The 10,716-nt window shown below is 36.7% G+C and overlaps 1 protein-coding gene across 1 annotated transcript; it reads left to right on the forward strand.

The window, feature by feature from the left end:
- The first annotated feature begins 1,140 nt into the window (after positions 1–1,140).
- LOC127082537 (uncharacterized) lies at positions 1,141–7,427 on the forward strand. The gene is made up of 2 exons (XM_051022777.1): positions 1,141–1,827; positions 7,314–7,427. Exons 1-2 carry the CDS (start codon positions 1,141–1,143, stop codon positions 7,425–7,427), a joined length of 801 nt encoding a protein of 266 aa, XP_050878734.1.
- Positions 7,428–10,716: the final 3,289 nt, after the last annotated feature.

The raw sequence follows: 10,716 nt of genomic DNA on the forward strand, positions 1-10,716 counted from the left end.
CCGTTTTTCCCTCCAACGGTCTTCTTCTTATGCTATATAAGTGAGACTTGGAGACTTGAAGAAATCGGCCGGTGATACAACATTTTGACAAGTTTGTTTCTTTGTGAAAAGCTATCATTCTTTTGTGCACTGTTTTTCTTTAAGTGTTTGTTTATCATTTGTGTAAAATCTGCTTGTATAGAAGCAACTTGTAACACACAAAATATTATTCAAACTGTTCGTTTGATTCCTTAAGGAGACTAGGGCATAGTAGGATCCTTGAGAAGGCAAAGAAGTTTATTCTTTGTGAGACCTTAAGGAGACTAGGGTATAGTCGGATCCTTGAGAAGACAAAGAAGTTTATTCTTTATGATTATTGTAATCTGTCGATTATAATGGATTAAGTACTTGTGTATAAGGAAAAATCATCTTGGAGGATGGACTGGAGTAGCTTTGAGTTTCAAGCGAACCAGGATAAAAATACTTGTGTTTTTATCTCTTTGTTATTAACTTTTTAGTGATGTTCTTGAGTTAGTAAAAAGATTTTATTTTGTAAAATCCAATTCAAACCCCCATTTCTTGTGTTTTTCTAACATTCAATTGGTATCAGAGCTCTGGTTCTGATTGTGATAAAAGTTTTATCAACACTTTACCATGTTCAGTACCGATCCAGTTTGTGTGAGAAATAATGGTTGTTGCTAACGTTGTTAAAAATAATGAAATAGATCACTACAATGTGAAACCATCAATCTTTGATGGTGAGAAATTTGATTATTGCAAAGATAGAATATAAAGTTTCTTTCTTGGTTACGATCTTGATCTCTAGGATCTTGTAGTCGATGGTTGCGTTTACCAAGTTAATACTGAAGGAAATAATATAGCAAGAGGTATTAAAACTGATCAACAGAAGAAAGATTTTAAAAATCATCATAAGGCTAGAACTATATTGCTAAATGATATCTCTTGTACTGATTATGAGAAGATAACAAACAGAGATTCTTCCAAATCCAATTTTGACTCTTTGAGGATGACTCATGAGGGGAATGCTAAGTAAAGGAGACAAAGGCCTTAGCATTAATCCAGAAGTATGAGGCATTCAAAATGGAAGATGATGAAACAGTTGAGACTATGTTCTCAAGGTTTCAAATGCTTGTTGCAAGAATGAAAGTTCTGGACAAAGGATACTCTTTAGCTGACCATGTCAATAAGATTATCAGAAGTTTTCCTAAAAAATGGAGACCTATGGTAACTGCTTTGAAGCTGGAAAAGGATCTCAACAATATCAGTATTGAAGAACTTGTTAGTTCTTTAAGAAGCCACGAGATTGAGTTCGAGGAAGATGAAATTCAGAAGCGAGGTAAATATGTTGCCTTAAAGTCTAAGCCTGAGAAGACAAAAGCTTATCAAGCTGAGGAAGAATCAGAAGGATCTGATGAAGAGAGTCAACATACTCTAATTTCAAAGAGAGTCAACAAACTCTGGAAGCACATGCATAATGGTCAAGGGAAGTTTAGAGGAGCCATAAGGACTGTTGGTCATTTTGATTCTTCATCTGGAAAGAAGAAGCAAGATTATAGAAAAGAAGTTATCTGCTCTGAGTGCAAGGAGCCAGGCCACTACAAAAATGATTGTCGTAAGTTGAAAAAGGATAGAAGGCCTACGAAGAATTTTTCTAAAGGCAAGAAAGGGCTTATGGCTACATGGGATGACTCAGAATCCAAAGAAGAAGATTCTGACAAAGAAAAGGCCAATGCTGCATTGATGGCAACTACAAATGATCTTAAAGGTTCTGAAGAACCAGAAGACAAAGTATTATCAGAATCAGAATCCGACTCCGATTCCGAAGAGGTATTATGTAACCTATCTCATTCTGATCTTGAATCATATCTCTCTAAAATGCTGGAAAAGTACCAGAGTCTTTAGAGTAAATACAAGGACCTTAAACAAGTCCAAGTAGTTGCTTCTGAAACTTGCAGTGAGCTTGAGAAAGATATTTCCTCTCTAAATAAAAAAGTATTCTCTTTAGAAAGTAACAACTCTGCTTTGAAAAGAAAAATTTCAAAACTAGAGGAGGAAATAGTCTCAGAAGCTTCTGGTACTGATTGCATCATTAGATATGACAGACCATTCCAGTACTTTCTAGCTAAAAGCATATATAGAAGTAAAATGGCTTCTTTGATCTATGGAGTTATAAAAAATGGCAAGAAAGGTTTAGGTTGTACATAAACTATAAAATCTGACGAAAGTCAGAAAGTAAAACCAAAAACTCTATATGTGCATTTCATGCCTGCTGGAACTGAGATTGATATTTCTACACAAACACAAAAACATACAAAGGGTAAGAACTCAGTTTTAAAACCTAAGTATCATGCACAAATTCTCCATGATTATCCTTTTCCTAAAAGACCCGGAGTTGTAAGAAACTCTGGGAAAACTAACAAGAGAGGATCCAAAAAATGGGTACCTAAGGATAAAATAATTTATGTTATAAATATCATTAGCAGCTCAGCTGAAACACCAGTCATGGTACCTGGACAATGGTTGCTCGCAACATATGACGGGCATAAGGTTTATGTTCCAAGATTTGGAACTTAAGCCTGGAGGCTTCGCTCGTTTCGGAGGAAACCAGAAAGGAAAGATCATTGGCTCTGTAACTATTGGTAACAGTAAATTTCCTTTTATTACTAATGTTCTTTTAGTTGATGGTCCGACAAAAGTAGGTGTTGTCCAGTGTTTTCTAATTTTCTACAAAATGAATTATTTTTCTCGTAATTAAATGGAGTCGGCGTGAGTTTGTTAGAGATACGAACCATGAACCATAAATTTTGTTTTTAAGATTTTTAATTACTATAACAAACAAAAAAACTCTAACAAAATCAATAATCGTCTTAGATAAACATTGAGACAATAGAACTCGGTATTCGAAATTGGTCTCTGAAGTGCAATAACTTTTTATACTACTTCGATATAATGGTACACTTCCAGAATACCAATTTTGTGGCGTCGCTGTTGGGGACCATATTTTGATATTTTTATTCTATTGTTTCGCCGTCTTGACTAAGACATTTTTCTGTTTTTATATTATCTACAATTTTCTCGTTTCTGGTTTATGCAAAGAACCCCAGAGGGTTATAATTTTTTTTTCAACACATAATAAATATTTAATAATATTTGATGCAACACTATAATTTAATATAATAACAATAGTTAATTTAGTTGGTTTTTTATTCTTTCTTTCAACTTTTTCATTCATTTTAGGGTGGTATCGAGCCGTGTTTTCATATATGATTCCACATAATTTATAAGCTTTTTTAAATGGATTGTATGTATACTTTGTGCTTATATCACTACAAAACATCTTAATTTTTCTACTGATTTAATTTTTTATTTCAGTAACAAATGACTTAAATATGTCAAGTGCGTCAACTTTAGTACTCATCTAAAGAGATACCTTCATTGAATATTTTTTTGTGATATTTTCTAGATTTTATGGGATTGGAACTGCAGAATTTTCATAAGTCATCTGGTACTCACAACTTACTTTTTTCACCAACTTCCTTAGTGTTATACTTCTTCGAGGCTTCATAAATGTCTTTGGATAACTTTTAGGCAATCTAATAGTCATATAAGTCATCAGCTAGACCATCCGGAATATAGTTCTTGCAGTGCATATTGCGATTTTTTTTTTAAATAGTCATCATTTTTAAAACTAATTTTAAAATAACAATTTTTAAAAAAAAATTGCTAAAATAACCATCTTTAAAAAAAGATGTGTCAGATGAACTGACGCATCCGTATTAAACCAAGAGGAGGCGCATTAGATCCTTGGGCCTGCATTGGAAGCCTCATGAGGAGGCGTCAATGCCCATGGCGCCTGCATTGTGCCTCATGAGGAGGCGCCAATTCCTATAGCGCCTACTTAATGCATGTGGTGTATGCGTCAATTCATCTGGTGCATACACCCTTGTATTTTTATTTATTTTTTATTTATTTATGAAATAATAAAAAATAATGTAAAAAAATGTATTCATGATATAATAAATGTTACATGGGATTGACAAAAATTTAATGACCGACCCGATCGAAACGTTTCCCTGTTCCACATCCAGGTGTGTTAGTTTGTCTTCGATGTCTCCCACGGTTTTCCCGAGGTGTTTGGGGTCTTTGTGTGCTGACCTGATCGAATGATGGCTGGTGTGAAGGTCCGACGGAAGTTCTAGCGGTATTTTACAGATGTGTCATCATTTGTTTCCAATATCCGGATGGCTCTGGCCAACGGTGCTTCCGTAATGGAATTCGGTGCCCATGTCATCGTAGTTAGGTCGATGTGGTTGGGTGGATTGTGAACGGTATAGTTGCCTAAATTGGGATATTGAATCGTTTTGGAAACTAAACAATGGTTCCTAGGGCGCACTATAGTTAAACAATGGTTGTGTGTTTTTGCGATGGGATATTTGAGTGGTCATTGGTGGGGGGCTACGATGAAGTGACACATATGAATCATCTGAGCTATAGGCGGTTGTGGTTGAAGCGCATGGTTATTGGTGGATAGGGTTTGATTCTTGGTTTTGTGGTTGGGTGGGTGGCATGACTGGATTGCGACGTTGGGTGTTTGGTTGTTGGGTGGATGGCATGAATGGGTTGCGAAGTTGGGTGTTTGGTTGTTGGATGTATGTGGTAGGTTGATGGTGTGAGGTTGGTTGTTGGGTTTGGGTGGTTTGACATTGGTGTTGGACGGGGACTTGTTGTTGGGCGTACGATGACGAAGCTAGTTGGTGTGGATCTATCAAATACCGTGGCTCAGACACAAATTGTTTTATTGTTACTGACCTAAATCATGTCATATATTATTGAGTTGGTCTTGCACCATAGATGACTGGTTTGTTTAAGATGCGTTGTCGTCGATTCCTCCATTGACGACACATCTCTTTTGCAAAGTCTCTCCAGTAGGAATAATCCCATTGGGCATCAACTCTTTTTTGATGTCAATTCCCCAAACACGTCGGAGGTTCTGGAATCTGTTGTTGCATGCCGAACTGCAGTTTTACCCGGTCACTCTGGTGCATTTCCACAGTAGTGAACCCGATAATTGGTGTCTTTGTTGTCCAAACTGCAGCATCATCATGGTTCACATGATGATCAAGACCCATACATGACCTCTAGATAAATTGTAAAACAATACGAAACGATTAAATGATAAATAATTTGATAAGTATTTTTAAATAAAAATATAGTTGCGTAGGAGTATTACATCGTCTGGTCCAATATGGTCCAATAGATTGTGATAGACTACTATAGCGTGTTTCAGACACCTATTGTAGTTCATCCCCCTTACTGACCACCTTAGATAAAAAAAATTGAAAAATATTATTTACAGTTAATTGTAATATAAAATATAATTAATTAAATGGTAAAGTGTTACACTTACTTTGTTGCAAACGGGAACATGAATGGGTTCTCGTTTATCGGGGCGAGTGACGACATTCTTGACCAACCACATGCTTGTAGCAAATACGCACATGAAAGAAGTACAAATATTCTTTTTTGCATTTTTACACATTGCACTATATAGATGAGCCAACACAGTTGAACCCCAACTATATGTGCTTACCTTATTAATATTGCATAGCAACGGTAAATACATAATATTTACTGAATTACATGTACTTTCTGGAAATAAGAAATTACCAAATAAAATCATAATATAACACCGAGCTTTAATTATTTTTTCTTACTCGGTTGATCTTCGGACAATATTATACTCGCATAATATTTTTTAAGGTATTTTAAATTTATACCTTGCCCCCTTACTTTACCGGATGACTCTCCTTCAGTTTGGTTGTCACACAAAGGGGCACCCAATAATTCGTCGCAAATAGAGTTGTCTTGGTTTACTTTACCATTCACGGTTTTACCATCTATGCGGAGACCCAACAACATGTATATGTCCTCAAGTGTGACGGTACACTCACAAAAAGGAAGGTGAAATATGTGGGTCTCGGGTCTCCATCTCTCCAACAAAGCAAGAATGAACTTGTAGTCCACTGAGTACAAGACAATGTTTAGGAGATTTCCAAATCTACATCCTCTAATATATGGTTCTATCAAAGGATCGTGGGGTACATATTCATGTACATGGCATCAAAAACGCTTTGGGTCCTAATAACATATAAGTAAGAAATACAATAAGAAGAAGTAATAGATAATACAAACATAGATAACAAAAGTATACGAATTAAATATGGAATAAGTAAAAAGAGAGCGATAACATACAAATGTCGAGATATTCTCGAGTGTTCATTTGTGTTCATCACCCACTGTCAACAGAGATATAATTTGATGTTGCAGAGCTTGAGTGTTGAAGAGAAAGAGTGTGGTAAAGAAAGAGTATAGATGATTTGATGTTGTGATTTGAAGCCTATTTATAGATGAGGGAGTCTTACTAGGTTTGCAACTTACGCAGCATATGATTGGTTGCATGCATGGAAAAGTAGAGTAGCCATAGTCTTAGGCGCATGCATGTGATATTCACATGCAAGGAAGAGGCGCCCATGGTCTTGGCGCCTGCATGTGAATATTCACATGCAAGGAAGAGGCGCCCTTACTCTTAGAGCCTGGGAGTCTTTGTCATGAAGGGGCGCCCTAGGCCTTGACGCATAGGTTGCTTTATGCGCCTAGGGAATAGGCGTCTGTTAGGACTATTATGGCAGAGATTATCTTGTGAGATTCCTTGTGTGCATAGATTCCTTGGGCGCATGCATTGTGTGTTCTTGTCACTGCATGCATTCCTTGTGTATTCTTGTCACTGCATGGTCAAGTCTGTGCAGATGAATAGTGTGATCAACGCATTCAACATTTACGCTATTTAAGTGCATTTGAATAACATATCAATGCATTCAATTTCAGTATAGAAAAAAAATTTAGATTTTAAAAAAATGTCTTCCTCACAACATTACATGATCAGTGCCCATATCGAAGGTGAAATATTTGAGCATCAACTATTCGGTTTTTGTTTTCGCAACACAGAGGTAACTCGGTTTACAATAAATTGACGATCAAAATTTTCACATTTGAAACAAAGAATAGAAAAGAAATTGCAGTGCAATCCTGTTAGCCAAATCATCTATAAAAATCCAGTTTGGTTTGCAGAAAACCAGGTGAAGTTTTATCAAAAGAAGATTCGAGATGATGAAGATGTTCAACATATGTTTCTCAGTCACGAACAATCTGGGTACAACAATATAGAATTGTATATATTACCATAACAACAACAAGTGTCTTGGTTCATTGATCAGTCATAAGTGTTTTGTGAAACTGATGACGAATAAGCTAAGGTGAATGTTCCAGATGACGAAGAGGAAGAAGTTGAGATCTTGGTTGATTCAATGGTGAACGCTGATGAGGAAGAGGAGCCATTACCGGCTAGTCATGTATACTATCCACCTTAACACATGACAAGGTTGAATTTGGGTTATGATGAACCTTCATCAGATGTATGGTACAATCCTTATGTGCAAATGCAAGAATCTTTGAAACAAGGAGACACATTTCGCGCAAAAGAGGATTGTGTAAAAGCCATCAAAAAATTTCACATGCAACTATCAGCTGATTTCAGAGTTGATAGAACTAATGCATTGAGGTACAAAATTTATTGTTCGAATGAGCACTGCTTTTTCAGATTGTCAAGTTCGTACAGGAAGATGAGTAATTCTTGGGAGATTGGATCCATGGGTCCAATTCACACATGCATGCTGACAAACCCAATGCAAGATCATCGGAAACTAAGCTCTCAGCTAATATACGATGAAATATTGTTTGTCATTGGCGACAATCCATCGTTAAAGGTGAGTACAATAATCTCGCATATTAGGGCAGAGTACCAATACACTCCATCATATACGAAGGCATGGTAGATAAGACTAAGGTTGTTGAAAAAGTGTTTCGAAATTGGGAGGAGTCTTACAAACAACTTCCAAAATACTAGTTGGCTCTAAAACATTATGCTCCAGGGACTATTGTCAAGTTGGAAATGTTATCCACATATAGACAAGACGGGACGTATGCTATTGGAAATGAAATATTCCACCGTCTCTTCTGGGCGTATCAACCATGCATCATAGGTTTTTCTTTCTATAAACCTATTACAAAAATTGATGGTACATGGTTGTACAGGAAATACAAAGGAACGTTACTGATGGCAGTGGCACAAGATGGCAACAACAACATTTTTTTAATCGCCTTTGCCCTTGTTGAAGGGGAGACTATTGAGGGATGGAGTTTTTTCCTAAGAAATATCCGATTGCACATTGCACCGCAGCCTAACTTATGTTTGATCTCCTACAAACACCCTTCAATCATCAGTGCATATAGTAACATTGATAATGGCTGGGAAGATCCTCCTTCGACGCATGTCTTCTGTATTAGACATATTGCTTAGAATTTCATGCGGGAAATCAAAGACAAGGCGTTGCGGAAGAAGGTTGTCAACGCAGGTTACGCATTATCAGAACCTTCTTTCAAACACTACCGCGAAGAAATAAGATTATCAAATGCAGATGCAGTACGGTGGATTGATAGTATTCCATTGGAGAAGTGGACTAGGGCATTCGACAACGGTCAACATTGAGGTCACATGACAATAAATCTTGTGGAACCAATGAACTATGTCTTTAAAGGCATATGTAACCTACCTATAACCACTTTGGTGCAGGCAACATATTTCAGGCTAGGGGCGCTATTTGAGACCAGGCGTTCCAAATGGAGTTCAGTGTTGCAATCTGGGTAGTTGTTCAGTGATGCTTCAATGAAATTCATTAGACATGAAGCTGCCAAAGCCAACACATATGTGGTCACGGTGTTTGACTGCACTAAAGGTTTGTATTTGTGTTGTTGAGTCCATGGATCAAAATAAGGGCATACCGATGGGACAATATAGATTCAAACTAGATAGAGGTTGGTGCGACTACGGAAAGTTCCAAGCCTTTCGTACTCCCTGCTCCCATGTCATTGCGGCATGTCCAAAGGTTCAAAGGGATCCATCCTACTTGCTATCTGAAGTTTACAAAGTCACCAGCCTATTAAATGTTTATAAAATTAGTTTTTCCGTAGTAGCAAAAGAGGATTACTTGCCAGAATATCAAGGGGTCATCGTCTGGCACAACGAAGTTATGCGAAGGAAAAAAAAAGTCGCCCAAACAGCACTCGTATTCGAACCGAAATGGATACGACGAACAAAATGGTTAGATTATGTAGTTCATGTCGTCATCCAGGTCACAATCGTACTTACTGTCCTAGTGTTGGAACGAGCATAACTAGATAAATTCGCATGTACCTCTGTTGCAATATATGAAAAACTAAATTTATTTCATATTATAAGTTTGTGAGGAAAATACCATTACATAAATAATAACACAAACAATTAAAATAACTACAATACAAGAACTATACGATTACAACCATCAAAACAATTTTGAACATGTAATACATCATCCTATGAACGTCTCAGTCAGTCTTGATATCCACCCATTCACGCACTTCTCCATTTTGGTTGAACGTGGACACAAGCCATTGGATTCTTCTAATCCTTTCACCATCTCTAATTTCTCCATCTAACCAACTGTTCAACGTCCGATTCAGACGTTCAAACAAATCTATATTTCAGAGTCGAATCTTTATCGGAGACGCAACGGTGGAAAATATTAAATCGGCATTTTGCTTGTGAATGTATTCAGACATAGTTAAAACTCAAAAACTTAAAGGAGAGTGGAGTTGAATGAAAGAAAATATGGTAGTAGGGGAAGATTTTCTGTGAAAAATATTGCATACAGGATGAGGTATTTATAGTGAAGAAATATAAAATGCATGCGCCAAGAGGATAGGCATCTAACATGTCAAGACATGTAGGTGTCATTGGCATTGGCGTCTCCTCATGAGGTACAATGCAAGCGCCATAGGCATTAGTGCCTCCTCATGAGGCACAATACAGGCGCCATGGACATTGGCGCCTCCTCATGAGGCTTCCAATGCATGCGCCAAGACCTAAGGCGCCTCCTCTTGGTTTAAGACGGATGCGCCAGTTCATCTGGCGCATCTTTTTTTAAGGTGGTTATTTTGGAATTTTGTTTGAAAAAGTTGTTATTTTGGAATTAACTTTGAAAATGGTGGTTATTTAAAAAAAATCACATATAGCAACTGCAATTTTATTTCCTCTACAGGGACTGATTGTGTTTCAAAGATCGTTCAATAATTACTATTACTTTAAGTTTGATTTATCATAAGATTGTCTGTTTGGGGAATACTTGAAAATTAAAATAGCCAAAAATAAACTTTCGGTGTTTCAACCGTGGGAAAACTTTGTTGGGGTTAGACTTCTTTGACCTATACTTATGTAGCATCTTTGACCAGTAATGTGAAATTCTAATCAGTTATTAATATTATCACTTGAGACTCTCATCGCAGCTTATGTCTAAGTCAACGACGTGAGATTAGTCGTATTACCTAATAAATGATCTTTCGACCTATTAACTAATACGTCAACATTAAATTCTAACACTTCTACGGATATTAATGATCAGTCCACAAAGATCAACAGTGAACGCAAATATTAAACCTAAATATATGTCTAGACTTTAGCATCCAATAGATGACACATTTGATTTTAGTGATAACTAGTACCTTTCGAATATCAAGTCATATCATGAAAAAATACTTTAGGTAGCTAATCCAAAACAAACATTA

This window comes from Lathyrus oleraceus, chromosome 5 (genome assembly GCF_024323335.1).
Source record: "Lathyrus oleraceus cultivar Zhongwan6 chromosome 5, CAAS_Psat_ZW6_1.0, whole genome shotgun sequence".
Classification (NCBI taxonomy): Eukaryota; Viridiplantae; Streptophyta; class Magnoliopsida; order Fabales; family Fabaceae; genus Lathyrus; species Lathyrus oleraceus.

Excerpts from the sequence above, each read along its gene's own strand:
- LOC127082537 (XM_051022777.1), top strand. The coding sequence starts at position 1,141 with ATGAAAGTTCTGGACAAAGGATACTCTTTAGCTGACCATGTCAATAAG. Across the intron at positions 1,828-7,313 it reads CCGACTCCGATTCCGAAGAG|GTGAATGTTCCAGATGACGA; the intron begins GTATTATGTAAC and ends GAATAAGCTAAG.